This window comes from Syngnathus floridae, chromosome 15, assembly GCF_059516105.1.
Source record: "Syngnathus floridae isolate MCC-2025c chromosome 15, RoL_Sflo_1.0, whole genome shotgun sequence".
Lineage (NCBI taxonomy): Eukaryota > Metazoa > Chordata > Actinopteri > Syngnathiformes > Syngnathidae > Syngnathus > Syngnathus floridae.
In genome coordinates this window covers 12,808,493-12,831,778 of record NC_142427.1, presented here as the reverse complement: position 1 = coordinate 12,831,778, position 23,286 = coordinate 12,808,493, and the positions used below count along the sequence as shown (strand labels likewise).

The 23,286-nt window shown below is 48.0% G+C and overlaps 2 protein-coding genes across 10 annotated transcripts in view; both read right to left on the bottom strand.

Moving 5' to 3' along the window:
• The window catches only part of sgcd (sarcoglycan, delta (dystrophin-associated glycoprotein)), an 83,413-nt gene extending 62,900 nt beyond the window's left edge, over nucleotides 1-20,513 (bottom strand). For 7 of the 9 annotated variants that reach the window (XM_088398524.1, XM_088398523.1, XM_088398531.1 and 4 more), the window contains exons 1-9: nucleotides 20,249-20,512; nucleotides 19,697-19,755; nucleotides 16,119-16,163; nucleotides 15,900-15,951; nucleotides 14,865-15,823; nucleotides 14,573-14,707; nucleotides 10,768-10,877; nucleotides 7,995-8,088; nucleotides 2,890-2,988 (exon numbers count right to left, since the gene is read on the bottom strand). The gene's annotated coding sequence lies outside the window, so the exon portion shown is untranslated. Of the gene's footprint in view, nucleotides 1-2,889; nucleotides 2,989-7,994; nucleotides 8,089-10,767; nucleotides 10,878-14,572; nucleotides 14,708-14,864; nucleotides 15,824-15,899; nucleotides 15,952-16,118; nucleotides 16,164-19,696; nucleotides 19,756-20,248 lie in introns of all 9 variants that reach the window. The other 2 variants (XM_088398526.1, XM_088398529.1) reach the window with 2 other exon arrangements.
• A 1,013-nt stretch (nucleotides 20,514-21,526) lies between these two features.
• On the bottom strand, nucleotides 21,527-23,250 carry mrpl22 (mitochondrial ribosomal protein L22). The gene is made up of 7 exons (XM_088398536.1): nucleotides 23,148-23,250; nucleotides 23,026-23,068; nucleotides 22,797-22,932; nucleotides 22,663-22,728; nucleotides 22,454-22,531; nucleotides 22,314-22,383; nucleotides 21,527-21,962 (listed from the first exon to the last, which is right to left on the bottom strand). Exons 1-7 carry the CDS (start codon nucleotides 23,170-23,172, stop codon nucleotides 21,754-21,756), a joined length of 627 nt encoding a protein of 208 aa, XP_088254662.1. The 5' UTR covers nucleotides 23,173-23,250; the 3' UTR covers nucleotides 21,527-21,753.
• Nucleotides 23,251-23,286: the final 36 nt, after the last annotated feature.

The following is a 23,286-nucleotide window of genomic DNA, read 5'->3' as shown; positions in this document are numbered from 1 at the left end:
CACTTTTGGGGTTCTGTGATTTTTGCCTTCCATTGGATTCCCCTGACACCATTGTCCCAAATCAATAGTATGCATGCAACTTTTCCCCTGGATGCCCTTCTTAAAGTCGGCCATTTTGTTTTGAAGCAGCCATTTTGTGTCAGCATGCGCTTTTTACACACCGATGAACCCTCTTGATCTGTTTCATACAAGCCCCTTTTCAATGTACTTTTGGGGTGAAGGATAATATATTGATGTATTTTCTGTTTGCGTGACAAATTCCCGGCAGGGCTGTGCGCCATCCATCCATCCATCCATCCATCCATCCGTCATCTTAGCTGAGCTGACAGTTGAGAATAAGAGTGACGCACTCCCATAACTGTGTGTCATGTTACGCCTGAAGGTGATAAGATACAGACGTGTCATCTTTTGATATCCTCCGCAACCTGCTGTCGGGACGATTCTCGCGCTCGCCGACGACGGAGGCCTTTTGAGTTAATGAGGCCTAATTGAAGAAGGACCCCGCCGAGGAAAGACGCGTTTGCTCGTCCGAGCGGCCAAACGGGGTGAGTGGCCCGCTCTAAAGTAGCGTCGTCCTTTTCCACAGATCTCTTGAAAAACGACCGTTGGCCGCTGTAAAGGCACGTTCGATGTCTGCTTGCGTTTGTTTGACGGCGGTGACATTTCCAGATGAATTTCAAGGTTGCCGTGCAAAACAAGGAGAGACGATTTCATCCCGTTGCGGAATACGGACGTGATTAAACGACTTCAGGTTTTCTTCCAAATTGGCTTTAAAACGGCAGTTAACGCGGGACGGGAAAACAACATCGTCGAATAGTCTCATGGTTTTATAATGCCTTTTTAGTGTTGCCCTTCCATTCAAATTTGGGTGAAAGTAGCAATATTTGATGAAAAGTCACTTCCGAGACTGATGGGCAAGTCCAAAAAGAAGAAAAACGGCCGAGGGTGCTTTGATTCCAAAAGGTATATCTTCTTGTCGCATCTCATTAACATTGTTGCCCGGCACCCATTACTCATGCTGCAGTTGCGTACGTTGTCAACCGAAGCCTCTATTAAAAAGGACTTCAGCCGCCTTATCTTTTGCGCTCAATTAAACGGGGCTAAATTGTTCGGCGACGGGACGTTTGTCTCCGCTTTGCCGGCGGGCGCTTTCCCGTGTCCCCGCCTGCCCGCCTGCTCGCCTGCCTGCCTGCCTGCCCGCCCGCCTGCCCGCCTGCTCGCCCGCCCGCCCACCCGGCCCGGTCGTCAACAACAGATTAGTTAGGAAGGCAGCGCTGGAAGCAAATGTTTCATCCGGGATGGCTTAAGGTCGTTCTGTTCCACTTCTTGGCTTCCTACATTTGTGTGGAGGTTTCAAACGATGCTCATATGCAAGTTCCCGAAGCTAAGCAAAAGCATCCACGCGGGCGGACTTTTCAAACAATAATGAGCCAAGGCCCTCCAAACGAGAGCATATGTCAAGATAATTGGCAGTACATTCATGAAACTAATGATCCTGGCAGAACCTGTTAAGACTTCAAACCCTGATTGAAGCTGCCGCTGACTCGGCAACTTTTGAACAAATCAACAGTGATTGTGTCATACTACCGGACATTAGAGTGGGCAGGAAGTGGTATTAAATGTGTGCCGGCCCAATTGTTAAACAACCTGCGTAGTAGCGAGTACGCGGTCCAACGACTCTTTTTCATGACAATTAATTCCGATTCGCGTCACTGCGACAGCCTATGCCCGAAAGCATTTTGCATTACACCCGAACGAATATTTTCATTATTCACCGGCCGAAGGAAGGAACAGGAACAAGAAGGGAGGTCGTTCAAAGGCTAGACTGTCCGTCCTAATTCAACGTGGTCCAATTTGAGAAAAGAAAAAAATGCTTTCATTTGTCTGCCGAGTCATTTCTCATAGGAAGCCATTAGCGTGAGGCGATGCGGGCTAATTGAAAGTTGGAAATTGGAAAAATTGCAGCGTGGTTACGCGACTCCTCCCATTCAAGCGCTTCCGGCATTTTAGCGATCGAGCCCACTCGAATAAAAAGCTCCCTCGGACTGTCGTCCCCTTAAGTACGTATCAGCACCTGGTATCGTCGGTACACCCTCGGCCGTCTGTCTCGAGTGAGTCGCTTCCGTTCATCTTTTACGCGATTGTCGAGCGAGCGCAGCTCATCAATGTATTGGAAACATTCTCCATTGGCGTGACTACTCCAAATCCATCGGAATTGAATTTCCCATTAACGTCGCGCGTATTCCTCGAAGCAGCCGAGCGGTCTTTGCTTTACGATTGGCGGCTCATTTTGTACGGGTCTCCGTGAACTCTTCACCCATCTCGTGTTTGTCAATAATTGATCTGAACTTCCGCCGAGCAATTAACCTCTGCTGTCTGCTCTCCTTTCATGTTTATCACCTTGGTCCCCGGCGGGGGTGGGGGGGGAATGTACACGTAACGGTGGGGAGGGGGCAAGAGGGAGGGGCGGTTCTGATCCACAATCAGCTTGAGCCGGGTGAACTTTACAAAGATGTAATTACGAAGCGTGAACTGTGCAATTATGAAAGCCTGCTGCGGCTTACTGTACCAACAGAGATAGATGGATTGATCTCAAGGCGGGGGGGTCGGCACATTTTCGCGTGCTAGCACATGTGCGCCGCCTTGCCTCGCCTCGCCGCATCATAGCGGGACAGCAAGGGATGCCTCGTCGCGGTCGACTTTGCTGGCAAACAATTTCTGCTCTGATAAAATGAAACGGTAACAATTGCGTTCGTTCTTTCATTTTCTAGTTCACGGATGCTATTATTGGCACACGCACGTTAGCGATGATCTCGTCGGACCTCGCTCACCGACCGGAACGGCGGCAACTACCGAGCCACATCAAGTTGAGGAAAGATTGAAACTTACCTAGCAAGCTGCTCGCCCGGTATTGCAGATTAGGTTCAGGTCATACAGTAGTTGCCCGGCTGGCCGGCCGGGTAAACAATGGCAGGGCAGCATGTGGCTCTAAAATGAGAAAATACAATTTCAGCAAAGTCTACCAAAAACAAGGTTCAAAGTAAGAAAACTTCAAATGCCCCCGCCAGCCAGATTAAAAAGGCCAAAGCTCGCAATTCAACAAGAATAAACAACCATTTTGTTTTGAAGCAGGTGTTTTGGTTGCATTCCAAAGCTTTCAACTCCTATTTGGGTTGTTTCATTCCAACCTTTGGTTAAAGTCAACAAAGACCTGGCTTTTCTTATTGCACAAGTCCTCGACACCATATTGGCACTGAACCGAGACTCGTTTGAATGGATGGATGGATGGATGGATGGATGGGTGGATGGGTGGATGGGTGGATGGGTGGATGGATGGATGGGTGGATGGGTGGATGGGTGGATGGGTGGATGGATATTGGTGGGATGGATGGATGGATGGATGGGTGGATGGGTGGATGGATATTGGTGGGATGGATGGATGGAGCCAACCTTGCCCGCCTGTTTTTTATTTTGCGGTTTGACCTTAATCTTAATATACGGGTTCTGAAATGAAATTATCAAGTGAAATTGACGTTTAAAAAAAAAAAAAACATTGAAAAAAAGGACCTTCAAATCCCATCTCTTGCTCTTGGTTGATGTTTTCTGCCCAAGTCAATCTTAATATTTGGGGCTTGTTGTCTCCCGATTTTGTATTGGCAAGTCATTTTTTTTTCCTATCAAGTAGGCGATCTGCCCTATTTCCCATTCAGCCTCTGGTGCACGCACGCACGCACGTACACACAAAAAAAGGAGGAAATTGCTATCATGGCTCCTCGTGAACAATCGGGCCGCTATTATAGAATCATCCCACTCTGAACCGTCATGTCGGAGGCCGCGTTCCCTCAATTAGGTGGACACTTTAATGGTAAAGCAATAATTCCCCTGCAAATTGCAGGTTGGCGTCTCCAAGGGGACGTGCGTGGCTTTTCTCCCCCGCCGCGCCGCGCCGCGCCACGCCGCTACCGCCTCGCCGCTACCGCCTCGCCGCTACCGCCTCGCCGTGCCACGCCGCTACCGCCTCGCCGTTTGAAGGCTGCGTCAATGAGATTGCAGCTGTCAATCAACAGGGCGAAAAGGGGAATTTTGTTCAAATTACAGCTGTGTGTCAGAGAACAGGAAATCAAGTGGCATATTTCTCCTGGTTAAGTTACACCAATGCATTTCCTGTATTGCACGAAACTCAAAGTAGAACTGAATTTCATTCGGAAACATGCTTTTTATTTGGAAACAATGGCAATTATAATATGGATATATAGATATCTCATTAGAATTGATACATTGTCATTTTTGAAGTCAATTATAACGTGTTTTTTTTTTATGACAAAGCTGCTGGATTTTCCAGCAATGATGATGTCTCCCATCCAGGCTGCAAAGCGGCCACAATTAAGTCTCCCAGCGCGTTGATAAGCCTTGGCGGACCGAGCCTGGCGTCTGGCCGCAAACGGCGTCCCGAGGCGCTCGCCACTGAACTGATATGACCGTTGTTGTTTGAATCTCCCGGCCGTGTTTTGTACCAGTACAGCTGCAAAGAGGGCCACTCGCTCAACCGGAGACCGCAGCAGAGCTCTGTATGGTTCTCCTCGGCTTCTGTGAAAAGACCTTATCTCTTTTCATTTCTCCCCCTTAAGACTGAGGTCTAGCGACTGGCATAATCATCTTTTTTTTTTTGGACACAAACAGCCCCAATGTAACATCAGAATTAGCCCCAATGTAACATCAGAATTAGCCTCGCGTCCGAGGCTTCAATTGCAGACGAGCGCCCGCATGCGTTGACTCCAGAATCAATAAGGTTCTCGGGGTCAATACTCAGATACAGTTAGCGGTATCTGAACTTACTATTTTAATTTGATCGGTGGCCGAGCTCAGTTTACTGCTAAATAATTCAATCGGAGTGAGATTTTAGATGGTACCTGCTTGTCTCAAGCTAAATCTTTTAACTTTGGAAGAGAAAGAGAAAAAAAAAAAAGAAAAACTACCCAAAATAATGGGGATCACTGTTGTGTTTTGCAGTTTGTGGGGTAAAGGTCACTTGCTCTCGCTCCGCTCTGGCCCGTGTTCATCATCCCGAGTAAGCGCGACACACGGTGGTCATCACGCCATCCGCAAAACTCGTCACGTGCATTATTCGGCCGGGCTGGCGGCCAAAGGAGCTCGCCGGAGGTGGCCGACGGCCTCGGCGGGTCAGCGCACGCTATTTGGCTGCCCGCTCCGCATGGCACGCAGGTGATGCTTTTTACGTGCGCGGCGGCGGCTGTCATCTGGCGTCTGTCTCAAAAGTGCCGTGCCGACAGACACCTAGTGAAACGCCGGCGGCACGTCAGTCGAGCTCAAATACTCCCTTTTGGCTCTTTGCCAACATTTTTACGTAAAAAGCTTTCTTACATCCGCTTCAAGGGGGGGAAAAAAGGGTTGAAGTCAGATTCAGATGTGGCAACAAAAAAACAACCAACCGACAAGCAAGCAAACACACAGCGGGAGGTGGGCTATCGACTTGTTTTGATTGCAATCAATTTGTGCTATCCAAAGACTTGCGGCGTTCCTCTCGTGGCAACTCCTATGGAGCAATCGTTCACACCACTTCTCCAGACTGGACTTCCAATGCATTATAGATGGGCGACTCTTTCAAATTGTCATTCCACCAAAGGGCGGTCGGGCGGGCGGGGGTGGACGAGCGGCTTCCGTGGGAAAGAAATGCATTATTGAGAACGCCGCCGCCGCCGCCACCATCGGCGTCGCGGCCATCGACGTGACCGGAGGATGGTCCTTAAGTACGACTAGCATCAAAGATGAATGGGGCCCATGTAAGGAAATATCCGAGAGGGTTGCGGGGGGCCGCTAGGACGGATTTGCCATCCGCTTCACGCACCATCCGCTGCACTGCGGCAAGTGTGACTACTGCAAGCACGACAGAGGCAAAGCAAATGCCAGATGTAGTATCTGTTGAAGCACACCTCATGGAAGCAGCGCTTCATACGGCTGTCTGTCAACGAGAGCTTTCTTTATCGCCGAGGCGGGTTTGACTGAATTTCGGAGAGGTCCGAAAGAAGGGGGATTGCGCCGTTGTGGGTAGGGAGGGAGTGGGCACTTGGAGACCACCCTCTTGCCCACGCCTGATCGTCGGTGCGCTCGCCAGTAGCTGGATCGGCCAGTCGAATGAGTTCCAAATCAATACCGATTGCTCCCACTTCTGCGGATTCATACGCAAAATCTACGCTAAGAGCAATGCTACATGATGAACCTTTTCCCCCTCATGATCAATCTCGGCAAACATGACAGGAGCGTTTCCTACGAGCGTAATGAAACAACACAGATGGCGGCACACATTGCGTCGTGGCCAACTGGGCTGAAAGTAATGAAGGGTTAGTTAGTGAGTTGGGGGATGGGGACGCCGCAGCTCGAAAGGCTTTCACGTGCTCCCGTGTGTTATTTGTCCTGGTTTCGTACATTTAGTAGCGGTCATGAACGAGAGGAATTCATGCACCTACGACATCGGTTCCCCTGCAGCACTTGCAACAACACGAATGGAGGCAAATTGGACATGGATAAGTCAGGAGAACACCCAAGAATAAAAGGGAGAAAGGAAGACGATTGAAACCAAGATGAAGTATGGCTGAACGTCTTTCAAGCGTGTGGGAGAAAGTCAGTGAGTTTTTACAGCCGGAAACTTGCGAGCAACAAATAAAGTCGCCCGCTTTCCGTTCCCCAAATGACTTTATTAAGCATCCGTCTTTTGGCGGGCAGATAAGCGTGCTGCTGAGCCTGAGACTGAGGCCAGACAGCTGCAATTACAATGATGGCGGCCAGACGCTTCGCCGCGTCCCATCTCGACGGGATTATGACGACCCCCTTTCTTCTTACCTGCTGCCTGAAGCCACTCTGGGTTTTTTGGGGGGGGGGGGGGTTTCTTCCCCGCAATCAGGACGTGAACGATAAAAAAAAAAAAAAAATCCACTGGCTGATTTTGGTTACTACTGACCCCAAAAGGTGTCCCAATAATAGTACAACAAGGGAGGACAAAGCGAGAGCTCGAGCGAGCGAGCGAGCGAGGCCACTTCCAAATGTAATCCAAAGCTTGGAAAGCATCCACGGCGCCTTGCCAGATCCTTATCGCGTCGATCTGTCGACGCTTAATTACGTGCTCGACACGACACCACCGTTTGATCGTTGGATATCGTAGACGTGTAATGAACCCAATAAGCCCTTCAAAAACAGTGGATATAAAAAGTTTACACAGCCCTCTTCAAATGCCAATTTGCTAAATCAAATCAACCTGGCAAAATGACAACTTTGTTCTCTTAATATGATGACCAAATGAGTTTTCATGCACCTCACATGCATCTTTTGTAGTTCCTGTTTGAGAATGAAACCATTTTTCTCATAATATTCTGACTTCAATCTGCTGGTACACTTGTTCCATATTCTTCCATTATGGCCCCACGATGTCGGTGGAAGCGCATTTCTCGCTCTGGCCCCACCCAGCCACGTACAGGTCGGCGGGAAAAACGGCAAGTAATCGGCAAATCCTAAAAAGAGGACGGACGGACGGACGGACGGACCGGCGGCCGCGTGGAGACGACTCCTCGCCTGGCGCCGAGCTCAGACGCTGTGAAATGCGCCAGATATAAAGCCCAGAGGTATCACCTCGGCCAAAAGCACCGTGACCAAAATAAATGGGGCAGAGCTATTTCAAATGTCTCCAGCTTGGACGCTGGTGAAGGCCCTCGGGTTTCCGCTAAAGTAAAAAAAATTAAACATGAGAGCAAACCCTGACCGGAGCGATTCATCGGTGATGTGTTGCCACATCGCAATAATTATACGAGACTCCAGGTGGACACCACGCGGAATACAAAGCCAGGGTCGAAGAGGCAAAGCGATTAAAGTGGGAGGATGGGGACGGACAGGGGTTCTTTTCAAGTTCCCCAAAAGCTCATCATTGAAATCAGGGTTGGAGAGGTCAACTAAAAAAAAAAAAAAGAGGATGTTTTTGTACGTACCTTGCAGCAATCTACCCCAAACATGAATGCTGGTTTCCGTCCCATTTGGTGACAATGGGCTTTGGAAAGGCAGACTTTGAAGCACCTGATGCCCCTGCAGACAAATCAAGGATTCAGTATCAAACTTTGTTTCATGTTTTCTAATGTAGCCTTTTGTCAACGACTACTACTTCACTGGTGTTCTTCATGGAGGATCAAGAATATACGTACGCAGGCGCGTCTTGTCATATGATGTGTTACGGCTTTTGTTCAAATCGTTGCATCAAATGGTCAGAGGGACAGCTTAGGTCTCCAAAAACGTTTTGGAAATTGTTTTGTGAACACAGCCAGCATGCGATCTGCAATAGCGTCCCCTGGTGTGTGATAGATGATCATAGAAACGGAGTGACAGAAAGAAGGGCTTGTCTCATCTCATTCCTCCTCTCCCTCTTTTATTTTTATGTCTACCTGCCAGGTTGCTCATATCCCGCCGCCTCCCGTACGCGCTACATTGATTTTCTTTTACAACCTGTCCCGTAACGTGGCGCTGCCACAAGCGCTCTTGTCATCGCAAATGTCAAGCGATGGGCTTGTCTTGTAAAGGTCAGCGTTTTTATGGGATGTTCAACATGTTTGAAAAAGGGATTAGGGCCGCGTCGGCAGTGAAGTGGCGGCGGCGGCGGCGGCACCGCGCCATTGCAACGTGCTTATCAGCAACTTTAGTATTGCATTATTCTCGCATTTTTTTCCCTCGTGAATTGACATCATTACACTTTGAACATTTTCCCGGTGAAATGCAAAATGACGGCAATTTTTTTTCTGAAATGTTAGTCTCGATTTGCATCATAGTTGTTTCCAAAACTGTATTTGTTCAAATCAAAATAATTCCATCGCACTCTTCCTTCAAGGTGTCAAGCCGCTGCTTGAGACGCAACTTTTCATCTTCCACATTGTCCGCGTGAGGTTCGAGAGGAAAAAATGTCATGAAAAATGTACACGCCTCGCAGTCCCTGAAAAACATGTTGGCTGAACATGTAAAAAATATGAGCATCCACATTTAAAATTTGATGATTTGCAACAGATGGTGACCTCTTTATTGTGATTGCGACAAGACAACAACCAGGGAGAAGGCGTGAAATGAGGAGGCGCAGCACCACGCACAAACGGATGCACGGATACTACAAAGACGACGACCATTGAGTTCTTTTTCACCGCACTATGGACTCTTTGAGCGCTACTTCAATTAGCAGCCCACGACAAGGCCAGATTCCTTCCACCCGGTTGCCCACGTCCAAACAGTAAGAGCCAGAGCGGCCGAGCCGCTCGCTCGCTCGCCCGCTCGCTCGGTCATTATGGCAAAAGCTAATTAGCTGACAGCAAAGCCGAAGGAGGAAGCATCGGAGGAGGAGGTGCGCTTGCTCCGTCACGCCAAAGAAAATAACAATTAGAAAGTGTCGCTGCGTAAATAACACGGCGCTGGCTGTCAAGATGGCAAAGATCGGAGCGGCAAAATAGCCGCACGGCGACAACGCTCGGGTTGTTTTTCCGACCAATAGGTTGCTATTCTTGTAAATGTTAGACATGTCATCGCCATTCCTTCCGTAGGCCGAAATGGGCGCAAACAAAATAGTGACGGTTATCCAGTTAACTTTTCTTCCTCTCATTTGTCCGTTTTCCAAGAAGAAATTCTAATCGCATCCATCTTCGTTTTGTGAAAAACGTTGGTCTTCTAATGAGAAATCTTAAGAGCTCTTAATTGATACAGAATAAACAAAGCCTCGGTAGAGCTTTGCCGTCCAGCCGGGTCCACGTTGATTCGGACTCTGCTCGGCATGAACGAAAGGCCGCCGAACGTGCTCGGAATGCAGCCGTGGGAGGAAGGCCGGCTGAGGAAGGCCGGCCGGTCGATCGGTCGGTCGGTCGGCCGGCCGGCGCTTGTTGTTGTTGTCGCCGCTTCTCTTTTCCCCAGTGGGCCAATACGCATCAAGCACAACAGCGGAGGGCAAGGACTCCCCGCATCTTTTTCATCATTCTCTGGCCACAATTCCCCCAACGGCGGGCGGAGAGGAAAAAGAGCAGACGCCGAGTCGTCAGCGCGGCTCGGAATCAGAGGAGAGCCGGCACCTTCCTTGGCAGCGGGCGTGCGGCTGTAATGAACATCCCGCATGCCCGCTTCCAGCACACCTCCCTTTGGTGGCAAACTCAAGGCACGGGGGGGGCTGATGTAATTTCGATGTGTGTGTCTTGGCATGTGAAGAAATTGACAATAAAGCAGACTTTGACTTTGAGATGCGGCCCGCTGCCTCATTGACACGGCCCGCTCAAACAAATTGTGCCCGTCCACTTCCAGAGTGGGAAGTGACGTGCTACGTTTTCTTCCGATGGGTAAATTCAGCGTGGGACTTGATTTTTCCGACTTGAACCTGCAAGGCTAAGATGCGACACACCTCTGCTTTATATGCAAATGCGGTAGCCGCAGCGGGTAGCATTATCAAAGCCAGCGAGTCGGATGCCGTAGCGGCCGGAACGTCGCGCCCCCAGGGTGACACCAAAGCCCCACATCCCTTCCCGCCGTGTTTACCTGCCTTGCTGAAAAAGACGTTCGATTGCATCACGGGCAAACGTGTTTATTTGAGAAATAAAACAACACCACCACCACCACCACCACCACCACCGCTGGAGAGTAAGGAAATAGAAATTCACAGCATGAGAAGAATTGAGCTTGGTGATGCTGAAGAAAAATGGGTGCGTGTGTAGGAAGATATGCATTTGCTGTTAGTGTGACATCACTCACCTAAAACAGGAACTTCCAAGAGTTTGGGCACGTCTGCTCTTTGACGTAGAAGGCTGAATATTTGTTTCTTTTGCTCCTTCTAAGCATCATGTTTTGGGATGACTTGGTAGCTGCGGAGGGGAAAAAAATAATAATAATAATCATCATCACGTTTGCGTAGGACCTCCAAGGAAAGCATCACGCTCGTTGTGTTGACGTGTCGTCTGGTAGCTTTAGCACTTTAGCACTTGGGGACCGACTGACTGTCTGTGCTCGAAAACCTGAGGAGGCTCACCCCCGAGGTCCTTTTGGATGTGTCAAGACGGTGTACGTCTGCACCGTGTCAGCACTTGTGTCAGCACTTGTGTCAATTAAATAGCAGCACCAGAGGCCACGGCGCGGTCAGAAACATGCCCTCTCTCTCTCCAAGCAAGCATGCGTCAAAAATCAAACGTTCGTTCATCTCATCTGCAGCCAATTGAAGCCCAGCCAGGCACGGGGGAGGGGGGGGGCAAGACTTTCTGCTTAAAAAAAAAAACTAGTGTCATTAACTTCCATCGAAATAGTAACCAAGGGTTTGCGCTCAAAGTGTCTTTCCTTGCTAAAACGCTCATGTATTCCGTTCTGGCTATTGGGGCCCCTCGCACGGCACGGCACGGCACGGCGGGGCGGGGCGGGTATCGTGTCGAGATAAAGGCGGCGGCGGCGGCGGCGGCAGCGGCGGGGTTTGAAGTGCGTATCAGTTAAGGAAAGGATGGAGCAGATAGAAAGCGGTTGGAGTGAAGCTGGGAGGAAGCTGACAATTTTCTGCATGAATCAGCGGGACTTATCGCGGCCATCGAGCGGTAAAATATAGAATGTGACTCAGAGACGATATATACGATGGTCCTTATCGCCGTTGCTCACGTCCTCTGTATTTGAAAGTTTATTCTGATGCTTTATTGCTGCTCGTCGCTAAAAGCGCTTATTTCTTTATCGAATGATTTATGTTGACGTTCTTTTCCCCTTTATAAGTGAGGGGAATTTGTGGATTATTGATCTCGCGGTAGGCCAAATGATCCCACAACAGGTCTGACAAGGGCGGTGAAATTGAAATCTGTTTATTATGTGCCGCTAACTGGCATCTAAGCCACTCAAAGTCGATTTCCCGCCAAGCAGAAGACAAACCGTGGCATGAATCATGCCATACGCAGCGGCGGCAGCAGCGGCAGCAGCCTCTCTCGTCACAATGGCCCCGTTTAAACTTTAATGACCAAACGCAGACATCTACATCATCGAGAGCACACAACTCCATCCGCGGCCAAACGCCGGGCTTTTAACGATCTATTTCTTTTTTTCTTTTATGGCCGGCCGGCTGACGCCGTGCCTGCCTGCCTGCCTGCCTGCCTGCCTGCCTGAAACTCAAAATGCATGAGCAACTTTAAGAATCTGCCCGGTTTATTAGCAGTAATACGTCGTTTTCACAGTGATGTATATTGTTGACATACTTTGAGAACAAGATGTTAAAAATACGGTTGGCGGAGATGACAGCAGCCGTAAGTCCAAAGGAGAAACCAAACAAGCATAAAACAAAGCAAGCGTCACCATCACTCAAATTAAACGGGCGACTCGTGCGGCGTGGACGAGCTATTGGTTTTCGCAGCACAAGTGCGGCGTTTGCCAAATATTTTCGCAGGTGACCAAAGACAAGTATTGGACTGTTACATTTTTGGTGTATTTTCTGTGTAGAAAGTTGGAGGTCGTTACGACGGTGAAGTGGTTCCGAATGCAATTTTAAAGCTTTGGCTACCTCATCACGTATCGGAATGACATATGATGTGGATTTAAAGAAGCGGGAAATGCGATGACGCTCATTTTCTCGGGGAACGTAAACCGTTTGTCTTTCAACGAATGAGCGAACACCACCAAATCATCGGACGACGCTAACGTTCATACCAAACTGGTCTATTGGTGGAAAACACACGATCGGCAATCGACGCGGTCTTTTCTCCTTTCCCACACGCGTGGCCGTGTCGGTTTGACAGTCAGCCGCACAAAAAAGCCGGGCCGCCCGCATTTTTGATATATGAGGCAATAACCTGTAACGCAATGAAGTCACCTTCAGACCTCGGCGTTGAAATAATAATGTATTATGAGACTTAAAGTAGCATTTGGACGGCTCTCTTTTTGGACAGGGGCTCAAGAATGCTAACACCCCTCCAGACTCATCATTCAAAATAATTAGCCAAAGGCAAGTGGATGGCCGCATAATTCAAATGTTGATCTTGTCACCACCGCAGCGGAAATGTCATCTTGAAAAGGATGACTTTCCTCTCATAACGGAGCCAGTCGGACGGAGTGTCTGGAAAAGACCCGCAGCGACTCGACTGTGCCAACATTTACGAAAAAAGAAAAACAACAACATACTGTTACTCCACTAGATGGATCGCTCCGCTATCAGAATACATCATGGCTAATTGTTTAGCTAACTGTCTAATTACACTGAAAAATGTGGCACAATTTGCAATCACCAACAGCAGGGCTGGGTGTCCAAATTCTTTCCTCAGCCAGTAGGAGTAGTCATCGTAAATTACGCTTAGTACCAGTATTAAAGAGATTAGGATGTTATCCTGCTATTGCTAGCTTTGGTACGTTTGAGTATTTTGCTGCCTTGCTTTTTCTCTTTCCAGTAAAACGGTTGTTTACTGAAGCTAATTGTTTAGCAAAGTGCTCAATTGCAGCAGATGAAATGAGATTGAATCCAAGTAGCGCTGTTCATGAATAAATTAGCCTGATTTTAGCTTGTGTTTTCAGCTCCCTGTATTCACATTTGGGCTCAATCCTATCTTCTGTTTTGTTGCGAGACAGTATGAAAAAGCGGCTGCCTGTTATAAACAAGGCGCTAATTAGCCGTCACATCAGAGCCGCCGCTGGGCGGCCGCTTCGCAGCGTCATACCCTAACTCAAAACGTTTGTTTCGACAAGGCACGAAAAAAAACAACAACAACAAAAGTCAATTGATGAAATGTATTATTCATCACTGCCGCCCCGCCACTACTGTGCTGAATGGAAATAACCGCGCACGCGGCTCATCAATATTTGAAACGTCGTTTGGGATTAGTGTAAACAATTCATTATGACGGTGGATATGTCGCGCCGGGCTGACCACGTGCACCTTTCATGCTAATTGAGAAAAGGTGGCAAATTGGCTCCACAAACACCTATCGGGAATCAATTGACACTCATTAAAAAATGGATTGAAAGTGGAATTGTTACAGACAGCCACGTTACAATGAATTGGGGAAGAAGACAAACAAACATCAGGGGCAACATTTAAACAGGAGCTCAAAGCGTACAAGATTCACTTTGGCCACATGCTGCTTCACCAAATCTAGAGACAGTGACAACAATTTATGGAGTCAAAAAAATCAATCTTGCTCTCATACAAAAATTGGCAGAAAATGTGAGGTGAAAGAAGTGTGCCAATTTCATTGAAAAAGACCCTTTGAGATCAAAACGAAAAAAGAAAAGCGCACAAAACGCCTTCTCGAGATGGACGCGATATGTGAAAAATGGAGTTAAAGGCCGTCTTAAAGGATGATCAAATTCAAAAAAAATAAATAAAAAAAGACAATCACTTGCTCTAACTCAAGCCTCCATGATTGGCATACATAATTTCATCATACAAAACACTATTAGCCGCCGGCTCCCATGATAATACGTTGAAAAGAAAAAAAGGATCAAGTGTAATATAAGAAGTAGCCGAGAAAATGAACACCACTGAACCTTTTTTTTTTTTAATAACAGAATCAATTGAGTTGCAGTGAAGACGAGAAGGAAACGTTACCTTTTGTGTCTGCTTTCAGCCGTTGCGTGCTCCCGCAACGCAATTAGCCGTGATCTGCTTCGCTAGCGGGAGATGTGATGTTTTTTTGTCTTTTATAATTGCCGTATTTTTCGCTGCGCACCGTTGAAACGCAAACTGCGGGAGGGAAAAAAGACAGAAAGAAAGAAGTGAACGGTAGAACGGTTCCGCACTTCCAGAGGGGTGCGATTAATGAACAATTAGCAATCACTCAAGAAATTTCAGAGAATCAAGTTAAAGATCAATAAAAAAGCTTCCTCATGTTGCTACTTACCGGCCTTGTTTTGTGATTGCATGTACTCCAGACCTGTAGGGGGCAGCGTAGCTGGTTGCTTCAAACCAGCTCGGCGCACATTTCCTCGACCGTTTGCTGCTGCTCGGATCTTGAAAATCCTGCGAGTCGGGTCGGGTCAGTTGTTTTGTTTCACGGCACCATTGTATTCTTCCTGGACCTTATGGCTCTGTCCAATTTCTGCTCATGGTCTTCCTGTCTTCCGTGCGCCTTTCAATCACATGAGTAGCGTGGTGCTCTCTCGCTGGCCTGGTTCGTTATCACCCCTGCTGTTGCAGCCTCACTGCCTCCTCTTCTTCACCAAATGAGTTGTCAATGTGACGATTTTTTCTATTCCATGGTTTCTTTCTTTTTTTGTTGAACCGCGTAAAAGTCTTTTTTTCTGTCGGTTCCTGAGTGTCATTTGCGTGCTGTTTGAAAAAATAGACGGCGTCCTGGTGAAGCAGCATGCGGCTCACGACGCAAGGTTATTTTTCAGACGATCCAATGCATGTCAAGGCAAAGAGTCGTCCGCTCGCTAATTCCTCCGTCAAGTGTGCATCTCGTCTGAGCAATTATTCACCTGGTCGCCACCTCGTTCCCGCTCGGTGAGCGCAGCCAAGTGAAGCGGTGGATGCGCCGCGAATACGAGGCGCCTCATCCGAGCTGTCGAAGTGAGGCTTGCCACGTTGCTTGAGCTCCCAGGCTGTCAAACGAGAGTCATTACAAGGAAGCGTCGCCTCGACGCCAGCGCTGCGACGAGGCTATCGGGTCGAGACCCCGCTGCGGCGCTCTTTGGAGGACTGCCGCTCACACGTACGGTTGTTTGCAGATGATCCCCGCGTCCTTGCTTTGAACTCGCTTGCCACGCGTCAATCCATCCCACGCTCCGGGCTCGTCTGCCTGCCACGTGTGCGAGATGTCTCGATTCAATCTGGACCGGGAGGATTTGAAGCTCTGCTCTGTCAAAGTTAAAATGGGGAGTCAGTGTCAATGTTCACTTATGAAACAAAAAGAACGTCACGCGTCATGACCAACCTTGAAAAGATTCATTTCACCAAATACGGCGCTGGTGCAGCAATACATTTGCCTAGGAATCATTTTGGCACAGGTTAGACAATGAATGAAAAGGAAAAAGAAATGCCTGCCACAAGCTCAGAAACCAACCAACCAACCAACCAACCAACCAACCAACCAACCAACCAACCAACCAACCAACCAACCAACCAACCAACCAACCAACCAAAAGCCTCTTACCTTGCTACTTTTGCCACCATTCTGAAGAGCTTAGGTGGATTCAGACTGTAGAGGTGAAGCAGACATGGAAAGAAAGGTGAACTTTGGTAGGCATCGATGCCACGGAACCATCTCAAAAACCGCAGGTTGTAAATTGAGCCGCTTCTACATCCAGATACAACAGCAATTCCAAAATGGACGCCGACTATTCCGCAACTTGAGATTCTAAAATCCCAAATGAGGCATCAACATTTGAGCAATTTCTGCCCGCCAGAGCCGTTACCGACCGATTCGGCCGGCCAAGCTCGAGCTACGTGCGAGACGGGCACAGAGCCACGATGACCGTAAGCGCTTCCGAAAGCCGATGACCGCAGACGCGACGGTACTTGACGGAACCGTAAATGTCGCTCGGGCCTTTGTGTGCAAATTGATCTTCTTCGGCAAATGAAGGTCGCGTTGTCGGGGCAGACAAACGAGCGCCCGCCCGCCCGCGTCAGAGGGTCAAACGTTGCCACGCGCAAACCCATTATGGAGATGACTCTTTGGAGGACGTTACATGATTAAGGCCAGCTCAGATGCCGTGCGGGGTCAGGAGCGAGGGCACAAATAGCTCCCCGGATCACGGAAGAATCCAAACTCACGACTGTGATTAGGTGGCTCCTTGCACATATTCGTGTTTCGTTCACTACCTCATCGATAGAATTCTATTTTATAGCGAGTGACGCATCTTCACATGAAAATTGGAGCCCTCTACAACTTTCTTTTTATTCTCCTAGCTAGCTAACAAAGGAAGCGACTGCTTAACCATAAACTCTCACCTCGCGAGCTCGTTATGATGTCATAAAATTTGGATTTGCGGGGCCCTGCAAAGTGCACTTAAACCCTCATCAGTGTTGAGCTTTGTCACATAAAAAAAAGAATCCTCCGAATAAACAGTCCGGCCTTTGTGCCGATATAAGCGATGCTCTGCGTTTACGAGCTTGTCAATGCTCCGTGTCGGAACATGAATCACCCCCCCCCCCCCAAAAAAATCTATCTCAAAATGGGCCATCAGTGCTTGTTGGTGCCTTTTTACGACAAAGAGCAAAAACTGGATGGCAGTCGCTGCTGGTGTCGCCTCCACGGCAGAGTAAAAAAAATGGTTCTACTCGCTGCTAAAATCAACTTCTGCGCAACATATTTTCAAAGCAATTAGGAAGGTAATTCATGAAACCGGGCACCTGTAGCACAGGCAAGGGGGACGTGAAAAATGCAGCAATCAGATTAATCAAGCAAAAGGCACAGAGCAATTACTCAGCAAGCACTCCAGCAACAGGCGATGCTTATCATTAAATTGGAGGGAGATCGCACACGCTAGCTTTCTTGGTCGCTCGCGCGGGACGCAGACGTGGCGGCGCGCCCACGGGCGTTTTTTCGGGGCGGCGGCGTGGCGTGATTTACGAGTGACTTTGCCAGGTAACGCAACAACATCTGCTCCCGCGTGCTCGGGATGCGAGCCTGCCGAGTTGGCGGAAGCCCAGTTCTTTGCCCGTCCTCATCATTCAGGCCGCCGCCAAAAAGGCGCCACTTTGTTTCGACGGTCGGCCTACTCCCGACACCATTGGTCACCGCTGGCTAGGCCGTTATTGCGACACTTACCTTGAAAAAGTTACTTTTGTTATGTTAGTTGACTAAGTTGCTGATGATTGGATTTTATACGTAACTAAGTGACTGTCTTAGTTACATTCAACAGATGTTGACAGCTGCGCTCAACATATTGACAACCAGTTTAGTTTTTGTTTTGGCCCGCCATATTTCACCGTTAACAGGCTCATGGCAAACTTAGTATTTATTATTTACATTCTTTATCAATAAAAGGATTACATTTGGGGACCTCACACTGCGTCGAGTCGGTCGGCAGCACCGGTCGAGGTTGGGGCAAACGTCGACCGGCCGACGGCGATAACTAAAATAACTCAATCCTGGCGCCGAAATGCCAGAGTTAGTTGGCATGATTTGCTTATCGGCCCTGTCCGCGCGGAGATTGCATGCAAATTTTTGAGCCCCGTTTGGGGTGAAGGGATAAATAGACTCATTGAATTGAGCTGATGAGTCGGAATGCGGTTTTTTTATTGGACATTTTTACTCAACTAAAACATTGAATTGACTTGACAGAGAAATGACACGCTAATCATGGAGGTGGCTTTTCAACAAACAGCATCAAAAAAAAGTGCAGACATCGGTGCTGACCAAGTGCTTTGAAAGCTTTCTGCGCTCTTACAATACAATCTGCAAGTCAATATTTCATTAAGCCAACAGCGGGCCTTGTTAACAAAGAAGCGTCGTCACCTCGCCGCCTCGCCTGCTCTGGGACGCTCCCGTCTTTTCGGCCTTTTGATTGGTTCTGTGTTTACGGCCCTGGTTAACAAGAGAGGCGAACCCCGGAATTTGACCAAAATATCAATATGAGCTCTGATTGGGCCATCATTGGACAGAATGAAAAGTGGCTTTTCACTCTAACGCACACGTACGGAACGCTGAGCAATTGCGCCCTGACAAGAAGAAAAAAAAGAAAGAAAGAAACGGCGAAAAGTTGACCGCTCGTTGGCAGCAAGTGTCATTCCACTTTAGCTAAAAGCAGCTCAAAGGTGTGGTGCAAGTGGCAATTTGAGTGGATTGTTCCAAGCACAGATTCTGCGTGCTGGATTTCTTGGCATTTCTTTCGTGCAGCCAATCCGACCAAAATGAATACATTTAAAGCGAAGCGTGTATATTGGTTACAGTTTCAAAATCATTCGTTTTTTTTTTAGAGACTATTTTTAATACGTTTCAATTAGCATTCATTTGTTAGAAACCATTTCATGTTATTTCATTTAACGAACGCATTCCCTCCATTTTATTTTGCACTCATTTTCCTTTTGTTCACTCAAATAACCTTGATGCAAAACTAGCTTGAAAGATTCAAAGGATCCTTTCTTCCTTTTGTGTATTACAAATAGCTTGAGCTCGGAGAGGACCTGAAATGCGAATGCGAGGGATCAAATCGGGGCGAAGCCGGGTGAACTGTAACGCTACGTGACTTTTCCCCACATGCCGCGCATTGTCTCCGCGCCGCTGGCTCGCCGCCGCCGCCGTGCGTGACGCATTTGCATATTGAAATGATGCTTGATGAATGGAGAGCCGTGCAGGTACCCGGCAGGAATCAGCCACGTGGCTTTCTAATATCGCTGGCATCACGCCGCGCTAAAAGACTTGCTGTGGACGACCGATACGAGAGGAGAGGACCGCAACTCTGGAAATGCAACGGCGACGTGCAGGAATATTCCAAAAGTGCTGCAAAATGACAGGAGAACTTCAATTGAACTGCATAGTAATTGTGACAATTTCTAGGTGTCATCCCACGTCTGACACCAGAAAGAGGCGGTTGCGTCGTCGTGAGAGTGAACACGGCAGAAATATCAAGTCAGCTATCATTTGATAATTGTGGAAAACTTCAGTCTAAGAAAAACATATTGCTTAAAAAAGGGCCTAGTGCTCTAGGTGTGTCACACAACTTGAAAGAAACAGCATCAGTCCACAGCATCTCAGCAATCTAAAGAATCCGTTGAGCAACGGTTTACCTGTCACAAGCGTTGTCCCATTTCTGACATCACGTCTTCGTAGCCGCTTCGGACCTGAACTGATTTATTACAGAGAATGTCGTTTATTATTAGGATAAAAAGAGGTGCATGACTTTTTTTTCTTTTACAGAACAATAGATTCCTATCAAATGCCCGTCCCACAGGTGCTTCTAAACAACCGAGCCGGCAGGGGGCGCGCTCGTTTGCCTGCAGGTTGATTGATTACAGGCACCTGTGGCGAAAGCCGAACTGCGGCAGGGCTTGTCGTTTCGTCAACTACTGTAAATTCGACACTCCTGCTTCATATGTTTTTAACTTTTCAAAAGCATTTAGAAAAGACCTGTTGGTTTACGACATATGTATCTATAACTTCGTCCCTACTTACTGTACGTAAGTTCAGTACGTAAATGTTCCACTGACAGCTAACAGCAAATCAAATTCATGAGCTCATGTTCTCACAAAAATAAACGTACTCAAACATTTTAAAAGGAGACAAGCATAAATGAAATTCAATGAGTGTCATTCAAATCCCCAAATTGATGGCTCACTAACCTGCGAGAAAAGTGAGTGGGTGATGTCGGTCCTGAGTGGGTCATGGTCATGTCGGTCCTTGGTGCGTGCGTGCGTGCGTGACGCTTTTTGAAGACGAGTCCGTACCAACGGTCGCTTGTCCAACTAAGCTATGTCTACGGAGGACACATATTTTCTAAACTTGAAACGAACCGTCGACGCTGCGTGGGGATGAAGTGGACATCCCCGACCCGACCCGACCCGACGCGACCCGACGCAACGCGACGCGCTCTTCCTCAACTTCCGGTTGGATGCGCTGGTGAGTTTGATGCCCTGTGGTTGATATTGGTATTACACCTTTCAATGGCTCAGCCAAAAGAAACCATTTAATTTTCAGAAATCAATCGAGGGAGGGCCACTCCGAATGTGAAAGAGGGCCGCCAGGTTCCCATCCCTGCTGTCGAATGTCAACAAACAATCCTTAGAGTTTGCTGCCGTTCCACTTGTGACACCACATACCACTGAACTGCGACAACTACGACAGCAAAGGAAAAGGAGCTGCAATTGACCTCAGCTGGAGGTTTACACACCAACCCACTTGAACGCTGTCGCTAACCAAAACAGCAGCCTTTCATCCAGCTGTGTGTTTGTGAAGGAAGGAGGCTTGCGGAGTGTTTTCAACTGCTCATGAGAGGAAAAAAAAAAAAAAAAAAGCCAGCGTAGACTTGGATCTTTCCTCCTGTTGATTTCTGACATTTGCGGCATGTTTTCTTGTCCCGCCACAAGACGGGAGACGAGGAGTAACATGCTTCCCGGGGGTGTTGCAGAGAAGCTTGTCTGAGCTCAATAATTCATATTTGTCTGCATGTGTGTGTGTGTGACCGCCGCATGGGTGCATTCTCATGAAAACCACAGCGGAGCAGCATAAATGTTTCACTACCCGCAGCAGCCACTTCTGTCAAAAGACATGAAAAAAAACAACTTGGAATGACACATGGATGTCCCACAAAATGTCAAGTGCTAAAGAGAGAAATTGAAACACCTTACCCGAATCAACTTCTATGTACCAATTGACCCAAAATGTTTCAAAAGCGCCTCCAAACATCAAGCGCGACCTTGCAAGTGCTGATTAACATTCGGCCTGATGGTGTCTGAGAAGCAGCTCATCAAGGGCAGTGGTGCGAATTTTGTGAGGAGCAAAAGAAAAAAGGTTTGCAAAAGGACGCTCAGCGTTGTGTCGCCGTGTGAGAATTGAAGCCAGCGGATTACATTGAATGAGAAAGCGCTAAATTTAGGCTGACGAGAATAATGACGACGATGAAAAGAAAAACAAAAGTATTCAAGTTTATCATCTTAAAAAAGTCGTGTTGCACGTAGAGCTGATGCAAATTATTCTCATGATATTTTGCCTTTTCTCCTGTAATTTGACACGGGGTTGGTTCACCGTAGTGGACATTCGACGAGAAGCGCCGCGAGTGTCTCTTCAGGGGTTTATTTACAACAACAACAAAATCTTGCCACACTCTCACTGACGATGGCCGTGCGCTCTACAGACTGTGTATGACGGTCCTCCTCTTGAGGCTCTCCACGTACTCGTTAGCCTGGTCCAAGCTGGTCTTCTTCTCCACGGTGGGCGGAGGGCCCTCCACTAGCTTGACAAAGTAGTGGCAGTAGACTTTGTCCATGATTCCAAACATGCCTCTGCCGTGGTAGCGGATGCGCTTCAGGTACATGCCTTTCCCCGTGTGAGACTCGGCTGCGGCGCCGGCAAAGCGAGAGAGCGAGAGCGAGAGAGAGCGAGAGAGAGCGAGAGAGAGCGAGAGCGAGAGCGAGAGCGAGAGCGAGAGCGAGAGCGAGAGAGAGAGAGAGAGAGAGAGAGAGAGAGAGAGAGGGGAAGAACATAAATGGGGAGGCGGTAAAGAGGAACATTTAGCTCACCTAACACAGACGCAACTTTACGGTGCCTTGTGGGCTTGTAAATGTAAAAACTACCCTAATGATGGCTGAGATGTAAATATGAGAGGAAAGGGAGGGGGCGGGGTCCGTATCTGTAGTAGCTGCTGGTGTTACAATGCCCTCTAGTGGAACAAATGATAGCTTCACTCACCCACATAGAGGTTGGACTTGTACTCCACGTTGTGATTCTTCACCGCCATCTCCTGAGCTTCCAAGAGCACCTGAAAGATGAATCGTGATTGCCATAACTCTTCTGACCTTTCAACTACGAGACAACGCTTATAAACGAACTTCTCTCATGATCTTGGCCCCTTTTTTGTCATTGAACTCCAACTGCGCCACGGCCTCGTCGATGCTCATCCCCCTAATCTGTGTGGGAAGCGTCACAGGATCATTTACAGTGCGTATCAACACACCTCTGTTCAAATCCCAGGAGTTTGTCTTGCCAAACCGTTGAGCCCAAGTTGAATCAATTCAAAACTTGACCCGTTATTACTGACCATTTTAGCCAGGTACCACATCTTGTCTTTGCTGTACTTGATCTGTCTCCTTGAATGATGGATCTCCTGTGCGGGCGCGAGGGAGAACGGGTATGTTTATGCTTGTCATTTGCAACAGGCGAAAAAGAACATACGGCTGGTCTGCGGGGCTCGTCGGGCAGCTGAGGCGGATAAATGATCTTGTTCTTCCTCTCCCAGTGCTTTGCTTCTAATGCAGTGCTGGTGTGGAAAGAGGACAGCTGATGAGGACCGGCAGCTGCTGTCGCTAACCTGGACACAACCATAAAGTGAGGCTAAAATGAAGAATGTTGAGGTCAAGTAAAGATCCGTCTGACAGCGCGGCATGAAAACATCACAACATACCTCGGTCGAAAAAGTCCAAAAATACTCCTCATTGACACAAGACCTTTAAATAAACCGAGAAAAATGTTATGTTGAAACAATGTATGGATATTTCAAGGAATAAAATGTTATATTTTCCTTACCGCATCTTTTTACGGCCGCGGCCATTTTGGCTACCGGCAACGAATTGCTTTACGGCAACGTAGCGTTTACTTTTTTGTTGTTTTTTTTTCCCGAACTTTATATTACTAAAATATTTTATTCAGATGACGTAAATCCCTT